Source organism: Lissotriton vulgaris, chromosome 5, assembly GCF_964263255.1.
Source record: "Lissotriton vulgaris chromosome 5, aLisVul1.2, whole genome shotgun sequence".
In the NCBI taxonomy this organism is placed as follows: Eukaryota; Metazoa; Chordata; class Amphibia; order Caudata; family Salamandridae; genus Lissotriton; species Lissotriton vulgaris.
In genome coordinates, this window is record NC_141693.1 from 1154858901 (window position 1) to 1154886105 (window position 27205).

Consider the following 27205-nt stretch of genomic DNA (forward strand, 5'->3'; position numbering starts at 1 on the left):
CTTTGTTAAACACTTATCTCCCTCTACATTTTGGTGAATTGATTCATCAACTATTTAATGCATCTGATACCATAGGCCTGGCCTACTCTTTTAAACTTGTGGGCTCTGACCGTGTGACCTCCTTTTAAACAATTTTTAGAGTAATACCAGCTTTTATACATTCTATTTTTTCAAGTGTGGTTCAGTGGGTTGCCGCTTCTGCCTGTTTTGATTTTGGGAGTTGTAATGCTGTTCCTGCTAGTTCGCAATGGATGCTCCATTTGTGGCCCTTACAGGGCAGACATCGCTGCAGCTGTACCGTGAGCGCATGCTACGACTTTTTGGAGTAGTGGCCCTGGAGCTCTGGATGCCAAGTTCTGTTTAACCTTTTGCTATGCTAACTTCACCTGCATGCAACCTGTGTTTCATTGCATCGAGTGTACCTTTCAATAGGCCCTGGACGTTTGCCTGGCTACCCTGTCACAAGCTGCCCTCGATTCTGAACTGTTGATGAGTCCCTTAGTGTCCCATTACCAGGAGTGTTCCTTGGGAATGCGACTGCTTAATAATCTGGTGAAATGGCCAGTGGCCAGAAATGTTTTCTGTGCAACAACACAGCATCTTCTGGATCTTAGTTTCATTGAAATCAACACAGGTTGCCCCGTGATGATCTTATCCATATCTAACACTGAGGAGCATCTTTGTGCCTTCATTCTACTCAATTGGATTGCTGATATTTGTCTCTCAGAAGGAGCTGATTTAATACTGGAATCGTTGGTCACTCAGTTGGCATCACACATTTTGGAGCCTGGCGGCACTTTTTGAATTACAATGATAATTTTTTTATCTCTTCTCTCTGTCATTTGCTATTCCTCATTACCATATTATAATGAACCTTTGACTGCATTTTGTTCAAATGCTTTAGGACTGCTTATTGCCTGAATTCTGTTGTTACTATTGGTGCTACCATCCTGACCAAGGGGAGGGTATCATACGTCCCATGCGGGCCCATTGCGATTTTCCCTATGATAGCCTGAGCATGCTGCAGTCCTTGCTTTGCTTTGCACACGTTACTACACACACGTATTTTGCTTTGTGCCACTCTGCACTTTCACACAGAACTTGCTGTTATTTTTGTGTTCTGTATTTTCCTGGGATTTAGTCTGTATACCAGAGACAAGGTCAAACAACACTGCCTTTTGTTATTCTGTTTTGGTTAGTCCCTAACACATAGGCAAAACACACACATGCAGTTGATGTTTGGGAACATGTAGTCTTTGACATGTAGGTATGCACAAACAAGCAAATACACAGACGAGATTGCGACTACAACTGAGATGTAGAACCTACATCTGTGTATGCTAAGGTACAGGGTCTGCTGCTAAGACCCAGAGATCTTCTGATATGTAATCACTTTGCTTGAGTAGAAGGGAAGGGGTATTGTTAGACTTGGCATCTTCTGGGGTGTTTCCAGTGAGTTTTTGCTTTCTTCCCTCCTGGCTTTGAATCTGTTTTTGCTGGCGTAGGGTTTCTGCACACTTTTCTCACTGCTGATCAGTGGCAAAGTGCAAGTACTTCTGTGGTAAATTGTGTTATGGATTGGTGTGCCCATGATTGGGTATTTTATTTACTTGTTAGTCCCTAGTAAAGTGCACTGAGTGTGCCAGGGCCTATAAATCAACTGCTACTAGTGGGCCTGCAGCATTATTTGTGTCACCAACGTAAGCAGCCTTAAAAAGGTAACTCAGACCTGCCATTGCAGAGTCTGCACGCAGTTTGCAACTGCCATGTCGACTTGGCAAGTGCACCCACTTGCCAGGCCCTATACCTTCCCTTTTCTACATGTTAGTTACCCCTAAGGTAGGCCCAAGGTGCCAATGTGGGCAGGGTGCAGTGTATGTCAAAGGTATGACATGCCCTGGTGTGTGTGGCATGCCCTGATAGTGAATTACAGCCTATTTCGTTTTTCACTGTTACAAGGCTACCTGTTCCCCATAGGACAGAATAGGAAGTTTGTTTATAACATCTTATAAACATAACTGGCCTGGGAACTAGGTGAAAAAAATCATGTTTACTATGCCTGAACTCAGAATCTAAAGATGCTTCTTTTAGTGAAGGTGATTTTTACATCCTGTGTTTGAAAATACCATTCTTAAAAAATAGGTATTTTCCTGCTCAGTCATCCCACGTGCCCCTGCTGGAATGTGGATTGTCTGTCTGGGTTTTGGATGACAGAAGGCTGGGGAGCAGGAGGGCCCCAGACAGTCTAAGTAGGGTAAGGAAAGGGCTGAATAGACCTGGGCTGCAATGGGGGAAGGGGGAGGAGATTTCCTTGCACCTCGAAGGGCCTGGTCTGCCTCTGACAATGCTGTCTCCACCTCCTGCCAGGAAATCACACCAGGGAAGGCAAAACTGATTCTGGCTGGGCACAGACACTCTCTGCCTAAGAGATCAAAGGATTTTGAGATATAAATATTGGGACTTAGACCCCTGAACTTTAGAACTCTTTTAGATCAAGAAGACTGCCAAGAAGAAGAGCTGCAGAAGCTGTGAGGAGGGACTGCCACTTTGCTGTGTGCTTTGCTGTGTTGGCTGCTTCTGTCTTGGGCAGTGAAAGGACTGGACTGACCGTTCTGCATTCTACTTTTACGAGTTTCTCCAAGGGCTTGAGGTAGAGCTTGTCCCCTGTTCAAGAAGTCTCAGGAAAAGCAAGCTCTTCTACCCGCAGCACTGGGGACTAATTGTGTTGTGCTGCAACAGAGGGAAAGCTACTCGACGATGTCCATGATGCCGCTGCCGACTCAGCGTCCTGACGGCACTGCAGAGGTCACCGCCACACCGCAACCTTGGTCTCACCGATGACGCCTGCTGATGCCGCCACCGAGATGCTGCTTGCAGGTGACCTGTGGGCACCGCATTCCACACCGCCTCACTTCTTGATGAAGCCTTGGCACCGCTGAGGGCACTGCTGCAAAGCCACACCATGAACCTAGTCTCACTGATGCCCCCTGCTGATGCCGCCACCGAGCCGCTGCTCGCACCGCGACCTGTGGGCACCACATTCCGCACCACCTTGCTTCACGACGATGCCTTGGCCTCCCCGAAGATGCTGCTCCACGCCAAAATCGACGCTGCTGCTTGCACCATGGTTTGAGGGCACCGCTCATAAAGTTACACGATGCACCGCCCTCATCCCGCACCGCAGTCTTGGCCTATCAACACTGGCACCATCTACTCCAGTTAGTCAGCCGACTACAGCACTTTAGCAACAATGACGCCACTGCTTGCACCGTGACCTGCCAGCAGCGTGACGAGCACCGCCTTCATCTCGCACCGCGACCCTGGTCTCACAGACGACACCATCTGACGCCTCCACAGAGCTGCTGCTCGCACCGCGACCTGAGGGCATCGCATGCCGCACCGCTGCACTTCGCACCGCAGCACCCGACGCCAGCACTCCTGACTTCAACAGAGAGGAGATTGACCTGCAACGGGTGTGACTTCGAGGGCCCCGACGACTCCTACACTGACCTCCGGAACCGACGCCTGCAGATGCTGTGTTTTCAGAAACTCCATGAGAGGTCGCCGGCGCCCTGCATTTCTAAAAGGTACTGTTTGCGGGTCTTCTCGACACCGTAGCTGGCCCGCAACACCGCGGTCAGCCAGAACTGTTTGGATTTGTTTGCTCAGGACGCCGCAATAGCCCCGGACGGAGCTTTCGACTTCAAGGAACTGTTTTTAAAGCATATTTTGATAACTGTAGATTTTTAACCGCATCGCTGCTGCGGCGATTTTTGCGCTGTGCGGCTTTTTTAAAAAAGCCGCGTTACATGACGAGCTCAGCTCGTCATCAGCACACGCCACCCTTGGCTGATGACGAGCTGAGCTCGTCATCAGCATGGAAGGGGTTAAGTAATGCATTATGGCTTTTAATCGTTTTTGGTCTTGTATATAAATATTGGATATTTTTCTAAACTGATGGGGTGTCCATTTGTACTGCTTACACTGTTTTACTGTATTGGTTATGTACAAATACTTTACACACTGCATCTAAGATAAGCCTGACTGCTCATGTCAAGCTATCAAGGGGGAGAGCAGGGGTTATTTTAGGAGTGTAACTTCCTTATCCTGAATAGGAAGAAGGGTCCCTATTTGGACAAAGGTGCAAGCCCTTGCCAACTAGAGACCACCATTTCTAACAGGGATTAGTTTACCCTGCTTTATAAAATGACAGCTCCTTTTATGATTTATGGATTACTTACTATGCTGACCTTCTTTGTGTTAGGCATCTTCTTACTTATTGTGGCACGTATACTGCATACAAGAGCACGAAAGTTAAAAAAAATGTTTACACTTTTCTAGTGTCTCTGTCAGATCTTATTGTGGACAAGTACGAGTGTGAGAGCGAAAGGGTGTGTTATGATACCACGATTCCTGAGAGGGTTGGGAGTGTTGCGTTCTGGGGTATCTAATCACTTGTTCCTCTGTGAGTGAGTAGGAGGGTAAATGAGACACTATAGCTAGTCGGTCACAGGCTCATGGGTACTGTGGGTCCGATTCACAAAAGTAAACTGAGACAAAATCCTAACTTTATGACTCTCAGTATTCACAAAATGTATTTAGGAGTACTAAAGTTAGGCATCCTAACTTTAGTACTCCTAAATTTATTTTGTGAATACTGCTCGCCATAGAGGTTGCTGCTTCAACTGTGTTTCCAGCGTTCCAAAAGCCTTACTTTCCATTGCTGCAGGAGCAGCCTTCACTTGTCAAAGCAGACTGGGACCTTGAGAGAGGAGACGCGAGGCCGCAGAGGAGGTGAGAGGCGCGGCCCCGGGACTGCGAGGGACAGCGTCAGTAACACCAGCTGTTCCCTCTTCCCGCGTGAGCCGCGCCCCCTCCCAGTGCCCCGCCCCCTACAAGGCGTACATAACCTCTCGCGGCCCCCGCTTCGCGGGGGCCGCTCGCCATAGAGGTTGCTGCTTCAACTGTGTTTCCAGCGTTCCAAAAGCCTTACTTGCCATTGCTGCAGGAGCAGCCTTCACTTGTCAAAGCAGACTGGGACCTTGAGAGAGGAGACGCGAGGCCGCAGAGGAGGTGAGAGGCGCGGCCCGGGACTGCGAGGGACAGCGTCAGTAACACCAGCTGTTCCCTCTTCCCGCGTGAGCCGCGCCCCCTCCCAGTGCCCCGCCCCTTCCCTATAACACACTTACTTAAACAGGGCTCATACCCCGCATCACGGGACGCGCGCGGGCCGACGCCCGGGCGAAGCCCGGGCCAAGGGCGGGCCCGTTGTTGCCCGTTAGTGCCCGATAGAGACCGGACCGGGCCATCTCTCTTTCATCACTGACCCAACAAACAAACATGCCACCAAAAACAAGGAGCACCTCTAAGTCAAAATCTAAACACGCGCAGGAGGTAGCACAAGTAACAGGCCCTATTGACTTATTCATCTCGCGGGTCCATGAGACAATAAACCAGAGGATAGCCCTGATGGAGAAGAGAGTATCATTAGATCTCATGAGTGCAAACGCGAAGCGTTCTTCATTAGGCGCTATAGCAAACGCCACCTCTCCCATCAATCTCAATACACAAAACTGTTCTCTTCCAGTGACACTGTCAGTACCAGATTTAAACACAGTTCCGTCGGTAGTAGACCTGTCAGTTACACATTCTGAGTCGGATCTCTCCATAACATTCGACGACCTGGAAGCAACCCCTGATCTAGCTGGTTGTCAAACTCAGGGGGGCGCCCAACCCAACGAAAACCCCCCCCAGAAAGGTGATAGGGAAGGAGCAATCCCAAAAACACGCTCAGTAAACAACGAAGAATTACCTAGCGTCCCGTGCTCGGAACACACAACAACTCATTTAAACTCCACAACGTCCCATAGCACACTACTTCTCCCAGAAACTATCCTCCCACACAAGGCAATCTCAAATGACTATATTGAAAACCAATGTAAAACTTGCAGAATCACCTCGCAAGTTCTTACCACAACAAAAGACCTGTTATATCAGTATTTAAAGCCCATTCAACTTAGCATTAGAAATCTCGAAGCCCAATTAACCATAATTTCGGCCACCCTCCTAGACTCAAACACCCGCATAGAAATAAAGGGGCAGCGTAACACCTCGCAGCCACCTAAAAAACAGAATCAAGCACCCACGCAGAAAATAGTCAACCACACAAACCCAACGTCCCTAGCACAGAAAAACCTCAAACAAAACACCACACTTCCCAAACCTGCAGCTAAAACGTCTCAACCTCAGAAAGAGAAACCTCCTGCTATAACTGTACAGCAAACAGTAAGCACAGATACAGACAAGATAGATACTCCAGGCCCAACGATAAACACAGACACCAGCAGAGCCTGCGTAGAAAAAAGGCCCGAAACTATTCCACTGAAACCACTGCCCTCCAAAAGACTCCTAAAAACACACCCAAAAAACCTCCATCAACCAGACGCCCTGCCCATTTGCCCCCGGAAGCTACTCCCTACACAATAGTCCTCACAGGAGTACCAGAGCTAACCGACGATACACCAGAAACTGCATGGTCACTTAAAAATAAAGCCATGCAGTGGATAAGCATCAATAGACCTCTCGAATCCCACCTATCGGGAGGGATCACCACAGCCCGTAGGGTAGCCTGGATAGGCAAAACGACAAAATCAATACGCGGAGACTGCATCATTATAACGTGCAGAGATCCCTCAACAGTAGATTACATTTGTGCTTGGCCTCAGCTCGACAAAAAAGGGGGGATCGATGCTCGACATCTTTCCTTCTTCTATCCCCCAGCGAAACAACAGCGTAATCCTCCACCCTGGGCATGGCACCAGCTCCCCAAAGAGCCGTGGAGCCAGGAGTCATGGTACCAAGCGCCATGGAAACAGATGGAACACTCCTATGACTATATAGTTAGGGGCGGACCGAGAGAAAGGCCCAGAGAACGCCAGAGGCCATATTGGCAGGACAGACCCTATCAAACCTACGAAGGATGGCAGGGCTTTCCAACCCAAAACCGTTTTGATTGTCTCGAAATGGTCGACTGACCAACCCGGGACAAACCTAGCAAACAAATACCTGATATCACTCCGCAAATAGCAGCATGCAACATCTCCAGAGTCTGAGGCACTATCTCTATCTCTACACCCAAATAAGCTTCCACCAAACATCCCTCCAGCAGAAGTTGATACCAACTTGGGAATATGCATCCAACAAGCCGCAGCGAATATCAACAACCCGACAACACCCGCAACTGCGAAGGAACCATCAACCCTGAGCCTGGCCATTGCCTACTGGAACGTTGCAGGCTTAACTACAAAAATAACCTGTCCTTCATGGCTCGACACAGCAAGGAGCCAACAAATTCTGTGCCTGCAAGAGACCTGGCGCACAACTCCACTTCATTTAGTGGGCTACAAAACATTCTTCACTAAAGCAGTACCTAGTACTATGGGAAGACCAAAAGGTGGACTTATGATTTATTTTTCCAATACCATTCCACTCACCGTGAAACTATTAAAGGAAACATACATCTTCCAAATCATTCAAGTCACACAGCCAACGGTATCAAAGAAAAACTTACACATATTCATAAACTACTATAATAACACCGGCACTCTGGAATGCTGCTCACACCTAGACGAAATAGCAGCATATTTATTCTTACTTCAAAATACAAATCCCAATTCCATACTTAACTACATCTGGGGAGGTGACTTCAACTTAACATTGTGCCCAAACCACAAAAATGGGAACTGCGGGCTCCAGAACGAACTCGGAAATCCCATCCCCCACTTTGTGCACACGTCGGGTGGTAATAAACTAAATGAAATCCTCTTCACCCTAGACCTTGACTTTGCCAATGAACTAGTCAATCCGGTGCAGGACTTTCTACCCACCTTTCACGGGCGAGGCTGTCTGTCTACCATCGACTATATTTTAGCCTCAAACTCCTATAAAGGGCAACTAAAAAACTACAAAACAGGGTCTAATCCAACTAGCGACCATTATCCTCTTAGTGTGAAAATCCTCGTGAAGAAAGCTGGAACACTCTATCCAAAAGCTAGCTCCCTTGACCAACAATCGCTGGCCATGAGGAAGACGAATGGCTATGCAATTAGATGGTCAAAGATCGACCCGGAAGAGATAACACAAAGGGTCCTTGAAAAAACGCATCTCTGGTTAACGAACTGTCTGTCCCCCGAGGCACCCCCAGAATTAATTATCACCTCTTTTTATAACATCCAGGAAGCAATAAGGGACGAGCTATTCATAAACACAAAAAACAAGCCAAGACTTCCTACCACGAGATGGTTCGACACTGACTGCCGAAAGGCCCTTACATCTCTCAAAGAAGCCCTAAGACAGAAACCGAGAGATCCCCAAATAATCTCACAACGGAGAAAAATTTATAATAACGCCCGGAAAAATCGCAAAAAGCAGATAAAGCAAGATCTATGGCTTCAACTACACGACAGTGCATCAAGGAAAGATAGCACTGCTTTCTGGCAGACCATAAGATCACCCTTTCTGGCTAACATCACCGACCCAAACCACCTCGATGTGGCAATAACTGAGGACGACTGGGTCTCCCACTTTCCAAAAATCTTCGGAATACCAACGGGTGCTGCTCAAATAATTCAAGCACAAGACTCTGAACCAGCCAAGAGAAATATCTATCCAATTAGGCTACGCTTTACCCTCAACGAGGTCAGAAAGGCAATTAAGGCCTCAAAACCTGACAAGGCCCCCGGCCCAGACGGGGTCCCCATGGACTTGTTCCTACATAACGTCGATTATTGGTCAATAATAATCACACGGGTAATGGCAGCAGTCGCCGAAACCGGTCTCTTCCAATCATGGTCAACATCTACATTATTGCCCATCTTCAAGAAAGGGGACCGCAACGACCCTGCGTGCTACCGACCGATCTCCCTTCTGGACTCCACGGGCAAGATTGCAGGTCGAATACTCCTGGACCGACTACAATCATGGGCCCGGGAGAATAACATCATTACTGACCTGCAATACGGTTTCCAGAAGGGGCTCGAAACGGTGGAACAGGCCCTAAACCTCGTCCTTTTGGCTGGAAAGTACGCGCGCGCTAAAGAAGGCAACATCTATCTGGTCTATGTAGACCTAAGCGCGGCATTCGATTGCGTACAGCATGCAAAGCTATGGCAGATCCTGGAAAACCTCGGAGTGGACCCTCCCATACTAGCCTTTCTGAGAGAGCTATACACCAACGCAGAAGGTCGAGTTCGTTTCGGCATTGGCGGTGAACTATCACGTCCCTTTAAAATATCAAGAGGAGTAAGGCAGGGGTGCGTGCTGGCTCCCTTCCTGTTCAATCTATACACAAACGGGCTTGAACAGGCCATGCTGGAAGGGAGCCAGGACCTCCCGCAGATAGACCATCGCCCGATACCCATCCTCCTATATGCCGACGACTCTGTCATCCTGGCACGGACTTCTAACCAACTCCAGCGACAGCTAAACAAATATGTGACTTTTATGGACTCCCTGGGACTAAAAGTTAATATCAAAAAAACCTTCACAATGACCATCGGACCAAGACCAGGAGTCTCCAAGCCCATACTCATTAACAACAGCAGATTAGAAAAAACATCGGTGTACCCATACTTGGGCATTTTAGTGGAAGACACAATGACCTGGAGTAAGGCAGTGGAAGCTAGAAACCTTAATTTTCGTCGCGCAGTATCAGCATTAAGTGCTTTCTCAAGGAAACTAGGCAAACCAGCTCCAGCGGAACTATTAACGATATACTATGCAAAATGCCACAGTGTGGCTACGTACGGAGCAGGCATCTGGGGCCATGGATGTATTGACCAACTCCAGGTTACTGAGAACGCTTTTATCAAATACGTCTTAGCTCTCCCCCAAAGCTCCCCGATCCTAGCTTCACATCGGGAGCTGGGTATGGAATATATGACCGACACCATACGATGCCAGCCCATTCTACTGTGGCAGCGTATATGGTGTAACCCCGAAAGCCACATCACCCGCTCCCTCATCACCGAATGTCTCGGTCTAGCGTACTGGAAGAAAATACCTTGGCTCAATTATATTCACAAATTCTTTCTAGATCTTGACTGCGAGCACTACTTCCTTGAACCCCCTTCAATAGAAGATATCTCGAAGAAACAGTTGAAGGAACTATGTATGGGCCACTTAAGGGAACTCCGCAACCAAGCTGAGATTACCAAGAAACAAAATGAAAATTCTCGCATACTGCAGACAGGGAAACTCATACAGCCATACCTGACATACTTCCTCTCAAATTATGAAAAGTTTTTAATTACAAGACTCCGGTTCAATCTTTTTTTCCGTCTGGTCTCATTCCCAGAAATGAAGAACTGGTCCAGAAATCTGACGAGATGCCCTTGCGACGGAGTCTCTGAACAATCGACGATACATGTTGTCCTTTTCTGCAAGTACTACAGACTAGCAAGGAAAACATGGATTTTGCCCCTCCTCCGCTCAAGCGGTCTCAGACAATCATATTCAGCACTTTCCTACTTACAATCCCCGAAATCCCCGCATGAAGCAAAAATGATAGCGACCTTTCTTAAAATAGTAATATCAACTCGTCGCAAAGTCAACTCCTAAACTTGTATCATTTCCATAACAGTAACCCACTTTGACATCTTTTGTTCGGTACAGCGATGCCAGTTCTGTGATCAATTGCATATTGACTTTTTCTTTTTTTGACTATGTTTTATTTCTCTGTTTTAAAATGTACTTTTTATGATTATACAAGTCTATAATCGAATAAAAGTTGATGAAATGAAATGAGAATACTGAAAGTTGTAAAGTTAGGCTTTTGTCTCAGATTACTTTTGTGAATCGGGCCCTGTGATTGTAGGATAACTCAGTCCCTGTCAACTAAGGTTCTATGGTCCCATAGTTCTGCGATCTTGCAATCCCTGTAACATAAGACCTAGAAAATCTAAAGTGGAGTTTAATTTTATGGGGCCTTTCATAGTGGCTAGAGTTGCAGGTTCTTCTGTCCAGCTAAAAGATGGTAGTTGGAGGGCAAGAAGGAATATTGTGCTACTAAATGAGTTTCAAAGCAGCGTTGTAAGGGTCAAATTACAGCATCAGCAACCTTGTGAGCTAATTGTTCCATCATTGAATGCAACCACTGTTGGTGGGGGCCAAAAACAGTCTTGTGTTGCTGATGATGACCAGTTACAGCTTAGTGTTGCGGGTGATGACCAGTCACAAGCAGGTGAATGGTGTAACAATACTTGTTGCATTCAAGCAGACATGGGGGTTGTGTGGGCCAGTCGCATGGTGGATTCATGTACTGGTGATGTTACTTTCTGTAATGATGGGTTTACCACTAGGAGTGGCAGAGTATCCAAGAAATCCATGTATTTACAGGATTTTTCGAATTGATTTGGATTTTTTCGGGGTAGTTTTGTTTTCGGCAAAAGGGGAAGATGTGTTGTATCTTCTTAGAATATTCAATGTACAATTCTTCTTGGATTGCTTCGATTATTTATGTTGTGTCTACAACACACTGTCATTGGTGCTGTTCTCTGCTTTTATGGTTTCCATACAAAGAACTGAATAAAGCTTACTTTGAACTTGAACCTCTGTAACTATGTAATGATGCGCTGTTCTGTAACCAGCGCGTCATCCCTGAATGTAAGGGATGGTACAATGTTGTGATCAGTTGGAGGCAGACTGCATTGGAGCTGCGTCTCTTCTTGGCTGCGGATGGGGTCAATATACCTTCATTATTAATTAAAAGAGTTCAACTTTACTCCAAGGAGTTGCCGTGATTTTGTTCATCGATTTAACACACTCCTGTCAGCTGACGTGTGATAGAGAAGAGAATGGGCAGGTGGGACACACCTCGCGCCCTTCCATCAATCACTGTGCTCTGAGGTCCATTTCCAGCGAGTGTTTCTGCCGCATGAGGAGCTTCTGCAGCACGGCGGAGCGCGGGGCGGAAAGCACAATGAAAGCTGGGGGTTCTCTCAGACCCAGCGTGGCTCATCTGCGTACATTATGGCGCGCGATCAATAGCGAGCGCTCTCCTGGCTGGCTGCAGCGTGCTACCATCTGACAGGGGCATTTGAATGATGATTAGTTAGTTGAGAGTTGGCTCTTCGTCCGCTGGGATGAGGCTGCAGTCAGAGCTCTGCCCTTCTGAGGAGCTTCGAGGGGGAGTTGAGTTCCGCGTCGACAGCCCTGGAGCCACACGCACAGCTCCACTACCAGTTCACCACAGCCCAGGATGGGGTAGGTGCTCTTCCACAGCCCTCCCCACTGTGTGACTCTTGCATCTTGCTGCGCGGTGGAAATGGAGAAGAACCACGCCACTCTCCCGCCAACTCTACTCCCTGCGCGCGCCCCGCAGCCCGGCCTGCCTGCAGCCATGAGTCGGGCGGGGCTCCCGAAGCAGAGGCTGTGGCGCCGGGTCTTCTGGGCTGCCTTCCCGCACCTGTGCTTGATCCTGTCCGTGGTGGCCTACAGTCTCCTGGGGGCGCTCATGTTCAGCCAGATCGAGGGCAGCGTGGAGCCGCGCACGGAGGAGTACGACGAGTTCCTAGGCCATCTCTGGAACATCTCCCAGAGCACCTGCGACTCCGATGGTAGGTGCTGCATGGATAGTAGCAAGGACGGTCTAGCATGAGTGATGGGTGCATGTGTACAGCACCCTCTTTGGAGAGGATAGCCAGATTTAAATGTTTGGTTGGCGTGTTCTACTACATCTTTGGGTGTATTGCATGTTTCTGCTAACTTCCCTGCTTTGGTTCATTGATAGCTGCTAACAGTATCAACAGCCATTAAACCCCACTTATGGCTGTCTGGGAGTGTTTCTAAGAGTTTACAAGGTTTGCATATAATGTACAGGGGCGTTGCTACAATTGGTGCAGCAGGTGCAGTGGCAGAGGCCTGAGGGGCCCATCGAATCCTCCATGTTTCTGAACTTCACTAGCACAGCAGCAGTGGGAGGGGCCCTGCTGCGGGCAGCTGAGCCCATCGCATCCTTGCTATGCAAATGATAATGTTGCTCATGTAGGTAAAGTAGTAGTCCATGGCCACTTAATGTGGACAAGTGAGAACGCAGGATTAGATTGAGGTCTTCCAGTGCCGCAGCCAGCGGACAATACAGACACTAGAACGGAAAGCCTCCTTCAATTCTTACCCAAGATCCTGAAAACAGCCGATCCATCACAGTTACTACTTTACATTAAGTGTCTTCGTCTCTCTCTTTGTGATGTCTGTGTAGTGCTATTTCTAGAGGTTTTTGTGGCAATACATGTAAGATAAAAATGTTGTATTAGCCATAGAATGTGGCTAAATATAATGATGTATTTATATAAAGTACACAATACAGGGGCTCAGCCTTTCAGCTGCTCCAAATCTTAGCAAGGAGTTACGCGATTACCCAGGATCAAGTGACTGGGTCAGGTGGGAACGCCCTGGGTAAAACCCAGGTCTCCTGATGAAACATTTTACAGTGCAGCCTGCATTGGAGGCGTTGCTCACAAACGTGTATGGGTTAAACCTGCATATTTACTTTAGAAGGAGCATAGGAGACTCACTGTGCGATATGTGGACCATCTGTAGGTAGGTGGTTTGCAGTGGGCAGAAGGAAAGTGGTCGAACGGAGATGGAGCACAATGGGGTCGCAGGGACATATGTTAGATTGTTGCGTCACCCAAGAATTTACCATTCTACGATCTCCATCATCATGTTTTATGCACCAGATGGGGGCAGTTCCTCTGTAAAGGGGTCACTTTTGCCTCAGTTTATCTAAAGAAATAAAATGAAAACTTCATTTAGAATCATCCTTCACCACCCTTCTTCTTAAAAGTGTTATGCAGAGTGCAAAGAGGTGCCCAGAGGCTAAATTGCCAATTTTAGAACCAGGAAAGTTTAATCCTAACCGAGTTTCCTTCACTTAAACGAATTGTGTGATCTTGAGCAAATTGTTTTATCTTTGTGCCTCGGTTACCTTATTGACAAAAGAAGGAGTGCTTAAAAATGGCCTAAGAGATTTTTTAAGCACCATTGAAAAACCACATACTTGCCTTTTTATCATGATACTTCTTTAATTAAAGCAGACAAATCCTGACCACCTATAACAGCAGTAGGCACCCATTAAACAAGCTTCATATTTGTATTGTATTGTATAGTATATTGGATTTATATAGCACTTATCACCCAGGGGTCTCTAAGCGCTTGACTTGGGAACCCGTCCTGGCTTTTCCCTGTGAGATAGCCCCTACAGGGCATCCCCAAGGTGAAAGCCAGGCATCCCACTGCAGGGAGGCCGTTGTGGAGATTAAGCAAGCTTAATGCCCAGAGTTGCAGAGTGTGAACCCATGATTAGGTCAGGCACCGAAGCGAGAATTATCAAGTCCATGGACATTTGAGCTCAAGACCCTGAGTTGCAGAGTGTGAACCCATGATTAGGTCAGGCACCGAAGCGAGAATTATCAAGTCCATGGACATTTGAGCTCAAGACCCTGCCGCGTCGGGAATTGAACCCTGGTCCCGGGTCTGATCTCTGCTTCAGGGTCTGCCGCCTCTAACCAGTGAGCCACACTTCTCCACAACTATTGACTTTGTGTTTTTACTTTTTTCACCCATGGCACACTGTTAATCGGTGTGATGGTGCATATTTATAGGAGCACAGGTGTAAATTTGTAAACATTTAATAATTCTCTTGCCTTCTACTGGGAGGTACTGTTGGGCTTCATTGCGCTCCGTTTGCACTTTATCACCTCTCATTGCGCTTTGGTTCACAGGTCGGAGGCACTACAGACAGCCACATCAACCACTGCTGCCGCTGGGCAGTATCCACCCTCAACAGCCCACCACACACATACAAATCCTGAGGTGTTGGCGAGTAGAGAAAGGAATTCAGGAGGGACCTTACTGTGATGATGGCTACGAAAACTTGACAGTTACACTATGAGTTCCAGGGATTATTCAGGCACATATTCAATGCGATTTAAAGTAGTTACTATATATTTTCACATTTGGAAGACTGCTGAAGCATGATAGAGACAGTTGGCAACCAGCAGCTCCAAAGTGTGCAAAGTTCCTGCTTAGATCTACTCCCAGGAACAATAAATCAATCTCAGAGGCTAAAAGATGTGCATTTTCACCTGGTGTGACAAGGACACATGAGAAAGGCAAGATAAAAACCGGCTCATCCGGCATATTGACCCTTTCTGTAGCAGATACCACAAACTGAATTACCTCATGGCGCTTCAGTTATGTTGCAGCCAGAACTCAACCAAAAGACCGATTTAAGTGGGATTTAAACGTATCCTTCACTACAGATCCCTAAAGTTTTCCCTTAACTAATGTTTTATTCACCAGGATTGAAAGAAGCAAAGTGCAGGTGAAACACCCGTCTATGCGGCAGACATATAACTCACTGAGCTCCTGAGCTACTGAGTTACCCTCTGCGCCATGAAACCGTCAGGTGTACGTGCGCTTTAGAAGTGATTTAAACTTAAACTTAAACTTACTTTACAAGTCTATCTTTACGAGGTCGACCAATATATTCAATTAAAGGTGTATTTATTGGTCCAACTCCATATCCACTTGGAAAGTGGACGGTGTTTTCAGAGGCTAATGTAAATATTTCTGTCCTAATACATTTTAGCAAACACTTGTTGTAAAATCCCTACACATAATTCCGGAGTAAGTCCCCACAGTGCACTATTTCTCACACAGATGGAATGTGTCTGGCTCAGAGAGACTTCACTTTACTAAGTTGAGCAGTCAGGTTTCCACAGTGTGTGCTACACATGCATCCTTCTCCACAGACGCGCACACGTCTGTCTCTGCAGGAGGAGCATAAACACAATAAGCTATTTTACTTAATTTACAACATGAAACCTGTAAGATTTCATGACCGACTTGTGCCTTCATTGGCGTGTAGACTTAGTGGCACATCTGGGGCCAGTTTATCAACCTCAGTAGGGTGAAAGGCTCCTGAGATTGCTCCAGCCCTTTCTGCTTTTTAGGGACACTTGATTGTGATGGAGTCTCCATTTATAATTATATCCACCTGATTGGTACTCTGTTTATGGTAATCAGAGGGATTGATAGTTAGGGCCCTGTTTCCAACTGGGATGAAAATTCTGACCTCTGTGCTAATCCATGGTTTGACAGGGGTTGGAATTCAAAATTTAACACAATCCCCTCCCTCCCTCCCCCTCAAGTTAATTACCGGGTATGAGAAAGCTTGAACTCCTTCAATTTTACATAGGCATATATTAGCATGCCAAATATCAAATATTTATTGTGGGAAAAAGCACAGATAATTCCGGGATATGCAGGTTTTTGTGTGGAAGGCACCAAAACTAATGTTATGCCCCATTGCATCCCCCACCACGACATCCATAATAATATCCTCAATCAGGTATGTCTCACGAGGGGCTGATTCTTCCCAACGTCCGTCCAGATTTCAAGTCATGGATGAATAATAATGAACCTTGTTACATTTTTACCCAACTCAATTATGCTTATTTTATTTATCTCAAACGAGACCTCAAATGTTGAACGGCATTGGCATTCCGGTCTGACTTTAAACCGTTGACTGGTAGAGAGCATAAGCACCTTTGCATAAATATCTCTTCACTAGACGCACCAGCCCACTGAGATGTCTTACTGCAAAATTCTGTGTGCTGTGCTGTTATATCTGCCTCTTGAACTACTTCTCACACCTCCCAACTCCCCCAGTTTTTTTTCCCTCAAACATCTCCCTACCTGCGACTTCCTACGCAGAATAATTTTTATATATTTTTTTAAAATGTTTCTTAGGAATTATGGACAGAGATTACATAAGAATTTTCAGAGTTGGATTTCCGGTCTCCCGTGAACCATTTAGTCCCAGATATGCCCTGCACAGCTCTAGAGAGGATATGGAGTGGCAGTCCACCCGTAAACAAGGTGAAGTAAATTTCATTTCACGCTGCAGTTTGCAGCAGAGCCATTTCATAATTACATTAGAGTTAAAACTGGTCTCCAGCCAGAGGCTGGATGGAGGAAAAATTGAAATCTCCGCTCCAGTTCTATTTTAGTAATTGCATTTTTTTTGCCAACCACCATCTTCTGAAGTGAAACACTCACTATTTTTCTTCTAAGTGAAATTATGCGTTTTCTAATGGCATTTTTAATCGAAGGTGTGATTTTTCGTACGATACGCGTCATTAGCTGTTTAACGGCGGACACTGATCGTTTCTCGTGCTGCTGCATACTGCTCGTGTGGCATCCTGGTAGCAGAACGTGGTGTTGATGGGTAAGTGGGTAGTTTTGAACAGAGGTGAGGGTCTGTAAACGCAACTGGCCAGAGGTCACGGGAGTGGGGCGTTGCACAGAAATAAACCCACCTGTGACGTCATCAGCTGTCTTCTCACTGGATATCTGAGTCTCAAATTTCGCGATCGAATTTTGCAACTAGTAGAGCCAGAATTGCAAACCAATTTACAGTGGTAAACAAACCTGGCAGACCTAAATGGTTTTTCTACAGCATAACAGTACGTCATCACTTCCTACAATTACGCACTGCCCTACGTGAGCAGCCAGGAACTGGTGGATGAACATAGGTTTGGCTTGGGAGTCTGCGAATACCCACAACTTTGTGTTTCTGTGGCTTCACAAACTCCTATCTGACTCTTTATAAGTATAACCCTGGAAATGGTCAGAAATTTACTCCAGCAAGGGGCTGGTGTGTCTGGGTGCGAAGCTGAACAAAACTTCCGCTACCTTCTTGAATGTTTGCGAAGTGGTCTCTTCAAGGGAAAATGCATTACCCATGGAGAACAAGCATTGGCATAGCCAATAGGTCTCGCCCTTGGGACCTTTTAAGTGTTTAGGCATTGAGCACATGCATACACAGGAGGAAGGACACTGACAGCGATAGGAGTGGGGGGAGGGAGAGAGCAGGAGGCAGAGAAAAATAAGGAGAGATAGAGGAAGAAAGAGGAAAGGGAAAAGAAAGGTCCTGTAAGAACGTGTGAAGAAACATGCACATTTGTGACATTCCTCCTGAGTTGGCGAGCAAACAAGGACTCTAGTTAATAGGATTCTCCCATCCAAATTAAACTCACCCTTTATGGTTCTTGGTCAGTAGGCCTCACCAGGTCTCAGTTGTGCTCCCCTACACTGAACAGGCTCTGCAGGTAAATAACTGCAAAGTGTCCATGCCCTTCTGATACCATATTAACATAAAGATTAATCAGCCGTGGTTGCAACCAAGCTACTTCCCCTTAAAGCACAGCTCCGGATGAGGCAGGTTTGAAACTAAGCTCTGCCACAACCGGAGCATAACCCGGCCAGTAATCCATTGGAGTAAGTGAGTACGAGGCAACAGAAGCCCCTGGTATATCTGAGAAACCGGCAGACCCGGAGTGAGGTCTGCGAAGGGACCACTTAGCATGAGCGAAACCAAAGCTTTAAGAGACAGCGGGTGGACCCGTCAGTGCCATTGCCGGAGGGGAAGATTAAGTAATTTGCCCAGAATCACAGGATGTTGAACCAACGCTGAGACTTGAACCTGGTTCCAAAGGTAGCAACTCGGCAGCTCTACTCATTACAACACATCCTCTCCCCTCTTTCATGGTTAGTACTTGTTTCTGTTTTAGGCGGCGCTAACAGGAGAAGTGGCCTGGTGCAAGCTACCCCCTGATAGGAGCGCCTGGACTTCTTTTTTTTTTTTTACAAAGTAACCACTGCTGTGGGGAGTAACTTCTCATGGATGAATGAACTGAATATGGCTCTTGGACATATAGAAGCTTCATTATGGCATCTGCTATTTATACCTGGCTGGTGATTGCCGACTTCCGGGTTATTGCGTCACCGGCTCTTTAAGGCTACTCCTGTGTGAGATGCTACTGTAAGCCACCCTGAAGGGGGGGCGACAATCACGGCGAAAGGTACTCCTTATTGCTGTTACACAGCCTCATGGGGCAGTTCGGTGCCTGTTAAAGCTTGGTGACAGCTTTCCCACTGTGGTGTCCTTGAATCCTTAGCATCGGGTGGTAATGGAACGTAGTATTCGTTAACATACGATATGAAGAGCATTTATGAAACGTTTCTTTACAGCAGTAGGTCTCCCGGCACTTTATAGCAGATGTTTAATGCTACACAGTGCAACAGTACTCATTTTATAGTCCTCGGGGAGTAAAAGGCAGGGCTATAACCTGTCACCATAGAGTGCGGGGAGGGGGCATGGGATGTATTAACCCAGCGAGACATTATACCCTTGCAATATCACATTGGGCGTCCTCACTACCAGGGGCTGAGTCTCTAACGGGGAAGCTGGGGTCTCGCCCAGCTTCCCCCCGTGTCCATGTTCCCCCGCCTGCATGTTGGGGTTACCTGCAACGGCTCACTCCAGACTAGAGGAGCTCAGCTAAGGATGGGGCTGCACTCCTATCTCTCACATCCTGCAATGACCCTGAGAGACACATTCAGCCGGTGCAGACACCAGCGCAGGCATGAAGTTTATAGAGCCTGCGTGCTCCCGCGGATGATGACCTCATCACGGCATCACGTGCTGGGGAATTATACACATTCTTAGACCTGACTTAGAGGGCCAGTGAAAGAAGTTCTTCATAAAGCACGCCTGCATGCACATGCCGTGAACATCTCTTTACATGGCGGACAGAAGATGTGCACGCGGGGACTGGCTTTACTGGCGGTGCAAAAAAAAGTCCACTGAGTATCACGCCGCCACGTGCACATCTTCTATCTCGTTTGTCTCCCCGCATGCACGCTGGAATCGTATCGATTCCAAAAGGCCTCTCATGGCAGAACAGCACATTCGCTGCTTTCGCCAGGCCGAGACCTAAAAAAGGAAATGATATGCCTCGCATTGCAGGCGCACGTACACTCTACAGTGGTAAAATAGCAAATGCACCACGACATTCCAAGTTTGCATCCAGAGGGCTGTAACTGCCCAGCCTTCCTGGCGTGTTACTGGGAATGTGTATGAATGCCCAGAACTAGTAAATCTACACCTCTGAGTAGGAGTGTGTGTCTAGGTTTAGGAGGCCTTTTTGTGGATCAGGTCCACAGTATCTGACATTAAAAGCTGCACGTTAGAGTGAGGCCCTTGCATTAAGAGTCCTTACTCCCAATCACATTTCAAACCCAGCCCAGCCATCTTTGCCTCCACTTCCTGGGGAGTTATGTCATCATGGCATACCTTATCACTTCATGTTATGGTATTGATTTTTACAAAATGCATTATGACCATTTATTGGTCTCTTGGCGCTAAGACAAGTCAAACTTGAGAAGAGCAGTAAAGAGTCAGGTTTTTAGTTCAGCATGAACTGGGCGAAGATTCTAAAAGCATTAATAGCATCTAGGAAATGATGTGCTCAGGTTTATGTCTGCTCAGAAATGCTGATGAATTTGGCAATTACATATTGACATTGGCTCTTTTATGAAATCAAAGTGCAGACAGAGAGGACAATTCTATGCATTTAGGGGGCCCTTTGAGATACTGAGCAGGATGGACAATGATTGGGGGCGGGGGGGGTGACAGGAAAACTGTCACGAATGGACTTTATGATCTCACACAGGGATTAGTTAATTCCAAAGAATACAGGTGTCTCCAGAGAGTGATGGCTGTTGTGCAGAGTTGGGCAAACTGGAATATCAGGGGCTTAGTTTCGGGAAGGGTTGTTTGGGGTCTGATACTCGGCAAATAAATACAATCTTGCTTTGGTATTTGGGTTTGGGGACCCTGATTCTGGTGTGCTATGTCTTTGTCGGTTTTTCCTACACATCCTGATTTCACTAAGAGTTTTTAACTTGTTCATTTTTTGAGACAGGAACTTAGATATATTTAGAACCCATTGATAAAACAGGTGGCAAATCTGCCCCATACAAGTACTCCTAGAATATATGCCATAGTACTACTTTTTTAATTCACCAAACGTGGTAGTAGAAGTCTTGGAAAGGTAGGCCAGTCTCAAGTTTCAAGGCATACAATTGGCAATCAAACCCTCAAGAGATTATGGGACGAATGCTTGCCAATAGTGTGACTACTGGCAATGCCACGGGGTAGCTGAAAAGATGTACTGAGGCAGCGTATGTTTAGTATACATCATTAAGTACTAAGGAAATAGACATCTCCAGTCTTGCCATGTCAGCTGTGCCTCACCACCTGACAGAAACCCAACATACTATCACAGCTCTACCTGAAGGTTCCAAGGAAGAAACCACATAGTATAAATAAGGGAGGGGGGGACAGGTGAGACATTACATTGAGATTACATTAAGATTATAAAAGTAGCATTCCAAGCCATCGTTTTCCATCACTGTGCCACTCTACCCAGAGGGACTGATTTAGGATTTAGCAGATGGAGTAAAGGCAGACATAGGAGGAGGACCTTAGTGCCTTTACTCCACCCATCAAATTTAGAGATGTTCACCATCTCTGTACATTGGCAGGAACCGCTGTCATGGCTGTTCCTGTCAGTGTCGGAAAAGCTTGAGGGACAGCGCTGCCAAACATGATGGGTGGCTATCAAGCTTTGTGAAAGTTTTTTTTATTGTTCAAAAACAAATTCCCAATGCAGAAGTTTGTTTTTGAAAAATAAGCTAATGACCCCTACATTATGGAAGTCATTCTGGGAATTTTCTTTTTTCCCTCTTCACTCGGATATAAAAAGTCACCTGAATTAAGTGAACGGTTGGGTGGCTTACTTTCAACAGCACCTCCTCTGCCGGGCGTTAGGAGGAATTTAAACACCATAGGATTTAATTTTACTCTGTTGATGTAAAACTTGTGGTCCTCCCAACTCAAAATCAGGCGGGTGACCCTTGAGTATGCTGGACATGTTTCTCTGTTGCCATTGCAATGGAGCATCTGTCCGCTAAACTTTAAATCAGCCCTGCATGCCCAGCTAGTACAAATCAGTACTGGTCCTGCTCCTCATGGTTACAGTCCATCCCAAACCTTGGTTACCTCACACATTCACCCTGTGGCCCACTGTATTTTAGTTGAGAAATTTGAGGTTCAAAACTTCTGAATCTCACTGACTAAGCTATACCCCTTTAGAGAATTCATGGTACGGGCTGAGCTAGACCCGAACTATGGGTCCATACTTACCCCAAAAGACATATCACTAACCAAGCCATTGAAAGAAGTCATGTGAATCCATCAACTAAATAACCTGACTATCACAGAAATCTAACAAATTGTGGTAAATATGTCATGTAAAAATACATCAAGACTCCCCAACCGAAAAAAAAAAATCTGATCATCAATACAGTTCACTTGCAGCCCAATAAAAGAGAAACTCATGCCTTATGTAGCCAAAATTATGTTCATGCTGGACTGTTCAACCTGATACTTACAATGCTAAACTAAAAAGCACATGTCCCAGACTGCTAGTCACTGTTGGTTCAAAACCGGCCCGGCTTTTGTCATCACACATTTATGTCCATCAATAGCTGCACTGAACACTGACTTTCTCAACAAGCAACTACAGCACTGATTGAACATGATCGGTAAGCAAGGTCATAACATAAATCTGCATGTAACTGAAACACACTCCTCCTGAATTGCCACCAATTCCAGTTGAATTTTCTAATCATGCGTTCCAAAGAGGGCCCAGCCTCCAGAGAGATGCAGGGACCTCCCATGCTTCTTCAAGCTCAAACCCCCAAAACACTGCATGCATTTCTGAAAATTGACGCCAACAACCCTTCCTTCTAGAACAGACTGTTTCGATCCAACGTACTCTGGCCCACTGACTAGCCTCTCACCCCAACAGAGCCAGAGCAAGCTTTAACTGCCCTACCGAAGAAAGCTCCAATTGTCCCACCCTGCTCAAGCTCCATTTGCGCAACCTCGAGCAAGCTCCCAGTGCCCCACCCCGCTCAAGCTCCATTTGCCCACCTCGAGCAAGCTCCAATTGCCCCACCCTGCACAAGCTCCATTTGCCCCACCTTGAGCAAGCACCAATTGCCCCACCACCATCAAGCTCCATTTGCCCCACCTCAAACAAGCTTCAGTTGCCACCCCGTCCCCCACCTCAACATGAAAGAGTTTAGCAAATGGTGCCTGTGATGTGGTACTAATGTCCACAAGGACTATGTTTACATCACCCCCTTGACAGGGGTGGGGGGGGCGGGGGGGGGGGAGTCGGAGAAGAGTGAAGCTGCACACACACCTAGATCCTCTTCACCTCTCACACTCCTCCCTGTTACGTGAAGAAACAATGGGCCATATGCACAAAGAAATGGCGGAGTGAGGCGTTAGCCATCATGGCTTAATGCCTCACTCCACCACTTCAGAAACGCAGGACTGCACCATATTTACAAGAATAAGGTGTAGCCTTGCGTTTCCCCCTGCACTGGCACTGAGTATTGAACCAATGGTCTTTTGTTTTGTCTATGTTTGAACTTAGATACATAGTACAGTGAGGCCCTTTTTGGCTGTTTTTTATTGTCACTATCCCCTACCCACACCACCCTGCACTACATCACTTCCCTCCCTACCAGGGGCACTATGATTTACTGTGTGATTTTATATTGAAATTGATGACAATTAGTTTACACCTACATTGTGAATAAATAACAATGCAGGCTCATTAAGTTTTTTGTTTATTATTATCTAACTGTTTAAAATTTTTCTACGTTATTGCTGGGACCCCTTTCCTCAGTACTGGCACTGAGTTAAGCAGCTTAGCACCAACGCAGAAACCCTTGAACCTTAGTGCTATGGTGTCTGCGTGTAGGGGATCATTGTTTATGTATGGGCGATCCGCCCGCCATCCGTGCCGGAATGACCCCCCGCCATATTATCATGGCTGGGGTGATCCGCTGCAGACGGAAAGACCGTCTGCAAGGCGACCGGGCGGAAATGGGTTCTATATGGTGGCGGTGTCTATCAGACACCGCCAGCCATATTAGAATGGGCATTTACCAATGCCTTTCCGTGGCGGCATTGCCGCCACGGAAAGGCATGCGGAGTCTGCTTTGGGGGCCCGTTGCGGGCCCCCTGGGACTCTGGCGGGGTAAGGGGGTGCACATGGGGGTACCTATGGTACTCGCTTGCAGTTCCATGTACAACATGGCAGACACCGCGCGGTGCCTGTCATGTTGTGCATGGAAGTGCACAGCATGCCTTCCTGCTTAGTGAACCGCCCGCCACAATGTCAGGAATGCTGGGTGCACCCGCCACTGAGGTGGGTGCATCCTAATTTCAGGCACGGGACCCCTGCCCTTATACCGTGAGGATTGCGGGCGGGCAAAGTCGGCCCGCCATCCTAATGGGGGCCAAAGACTCCCCTACGATGGAACTTTCACGCAGACCCCCAATACAGAAAAGGCACCTAGGCAACTTTAAAGCACACGTGTACCCCCGTTCGTCTCCCCCCTCCCCCAAGACACAACAGCATTCAGTAATAGTTATGCAGAGTATAGTTATATGTGAAGCAGCTTTATCAGTGTCCCATGCACACACTGTACATCTAATCCCATGTGGTGGGATGCGGAGGCCTTATATTGCACAATGAAAACTACCCTGTGTGCTCTGCCAAAGAATGGCACAGGTACAACTTTGCTACACTGTGGGTGGATGTATAAATTCACCAGCATATGCTATGTTGTTTTGAGTACTTGTTGAGCCTTAGTTCCACAAAGAGGGAGGCGGCAGCCCAGTGGGTTGAGCACATGCGGTTGACATCTGTGTTTAACTGCAAGTTCCTGATTTTAAGCCGTTTTATTGAGCATTATAAGGCTAAGTCATGTTCATTGGGTCTGCCATTTACTGTGGCCAGCTCTGCAGTCCCGTTATCCCGTTGTGCAGGGATAGCATTGCTGCACGTTTTCATCTTTAATGTTAGTATAGTCAAAGTTCTTAAGTTCTGCTCTGCCATTAAGCATGCAGTGTGGGGTTCCCTATTTTGACATCAGGAATGCATGTGCAGTCATATTTCTGCTGAGATTTCCAGTTACTGCACAAAGATTGTGCTGCTGAACACAGTAAGGGACTTGTAAGGGGTGCCCCCTCCCATTTGAGAGCTGCAATGGAATGTATTGCAACCACTGTTGCGCTTGCAAACCATTGATCAGATACTGATCGATGGTTCCTGTAGGGAAAGCGTCCTCTTTGGTAGTCATGTTGGACAGCCTCAGAAGACCACTGCATGCTGCACCGATATAATCCCAAAGTGAAACAAGCATTTGCAGCCATTTGCAGGTGGTCACACCATGCAACCTACATACATAATATCAAGCAGGTTGTTTTGTGACTCCCTGTGAATGGACAATTTATGATGTGATCTATAGTACATAGTTGGCATCACAAATTTCGTACCCATTCAGAACTAATTGGTGTGCAAATTGCACATCCTGGTTTGCAAATTTGGAGCCAGATTTACCACGTACTCATGGAAATAAATTGCCTTAAAAAAAGCTGAATATGTTATAATTACAATTTAAATCAATTTATAAGCGCAAAAACTCAAGCACATATATTAAAAAATGTATCCAGAGCAACAAGCACTATTAAACGAAATGTGACTGGTTGCTCTGTCTTCTTTCTAATGTTGGTAAACACGCAGCTTCTGTGCTGCATTGCTAACCCCTTATATGGTCCCAAAGGCGAGACCCATTAGCTATGCCAATGCTTGTTAGTTAAGTCTTTGACCCCAATCACAGTCGAAGGGATTGCAGATCCCACTTCTGTTTTTTTAAGCACTTCAAACCTGCATGGAAAGGAAGGCTGTTTGGAAACGCACCAAAGAGACAAAGTTGGCTCCCAGGCCATCTTCATTTACAAGTACTTAGAAAGAGGTGTTTGTGCTCCCTGAGAATGCAGCCACGGAACACCAGGGGTTAAAGACCTCTGCAGTATAGCAACAGTGCACTGTATTGCAACATTCAATGATCAGCTAATGCTTTTATGCACTCAGCCATTAAATGTTTGCTTTGGGAACGTGTTCGAAAGCGGGAAACACAGTCCTCAAAGCTCAAAGATCAAGAAAGTGGTTTACTTAGCAGTTTCCAGGAAATTTACAAAACTGCTCTTTTGGTGTGTTATATTTTTACTTCAAGGACTTACATTACAAAATAAATGAATTGTACACAGAAGGTAAACAAATACAAAACCTCTCCTGCCAGGGAGGAAGACATTCCAAAGGGGTGTACTCCAGTAAGGAAAAGGTTTGGTGGGGGTGGCAGATCATTATCATTTTCACATAAAACCTGACTAAGCACAACAGAACTAGATATTAACTGTAATGAAAGCTAAACACAGGAGAATGTGGGCGTGAGGTAGGAGCTGAGGCTTGGATTATAGGCTGACAGTTGTTTTCAATTCACGGAGCACAGATCATGGTCAGATCTCTGTATATTCAACCACAAAAATATATAGATATTGAGATGACAGTTTAAAGAAATCTCAACGAGTCTATGCTTTCTATTATTAGGACGATGGAAAAGGGATCTATGATGACATATGGTGATAATCGGTACACCATTAGGGATATGAAGTTTTGTACTAAAAGAAAGAGTATTAAGCATTGACGAAACATTCTCCCTGAAACACGTGTAGGCTGATGTTAAATAATTATTCAGCTTGTCCTGTTGTCTGTGATTAGGACTTTGGAATCAAACTAAATACTGACAATAGTGACAGGATTCTCAAAGTAAACTAAAACACAGACTTTCAAATTTAGTTAGCCAAAAGTTGCTGATTTCCAACGGGATGGCTCTAAACAAATATAGCAACTTTGGTAGAATTGTAACCACCACTATGTCGTCCACTGAAGCCATCACCTTATATTCTACCCGTTTAGCCACCAGAGAGCAGAATTGTGGGTTCTTCTCTAAAAGTGTAATAAAGGGGTCAATATATAGGAGAACTAATAATGGTGGACACGGACACCCTTTTCTTGTCCCTCTGGTAATCAATATTCTTTCCGATTTCATCCCCATTCTTTGTAATTTTGCATTGGGGGCTTCATAGAGTCCTTTAAAGCCTTAATAAATCGGGGGCCGTACCCCTCCTGCTCAAATGCCTTATCGGCTTCTAATATTACCACACTCATTTATGGCTTACTTACTTTAGCAATATCAAGAAGATTGGTCTATATTACCCTAGATTTAAAGGGGATTTGCCTTTATTTCTAAATACGCTAATATTGGTTGATTGCCACAAGAGGAGATCTCCCAACCTAAGCTTTCAGAA

At 46.3% G+C, this 27205-nt stretch overlaps 1 protein-coding gene across 1 annotated transcript in view; it reads left to right on the forward strand.

Moving 5' to 3' along the window:
* Nucleotides 1-11927: 11927 nt before the first annotated feature.
* KCNK18 (potassium two pore domain channel subfamily K member 18) overlaps nt 11928-27205 on the forward strand; it is a 118436-nt gene continuing 103158 nt past the window's right edge. Inside the window, exon 1 of the mRNA XM_086922917.1 lies at nt 11928-12614. Coding sequence (XP_086779043.1) covers nt 12323-12614 — 292 coding nt within the window. The 5' untranslated portion in view covers nt 11928-12322. The remainder of the gene's footprint in view (nt 12615-27205) is intronic.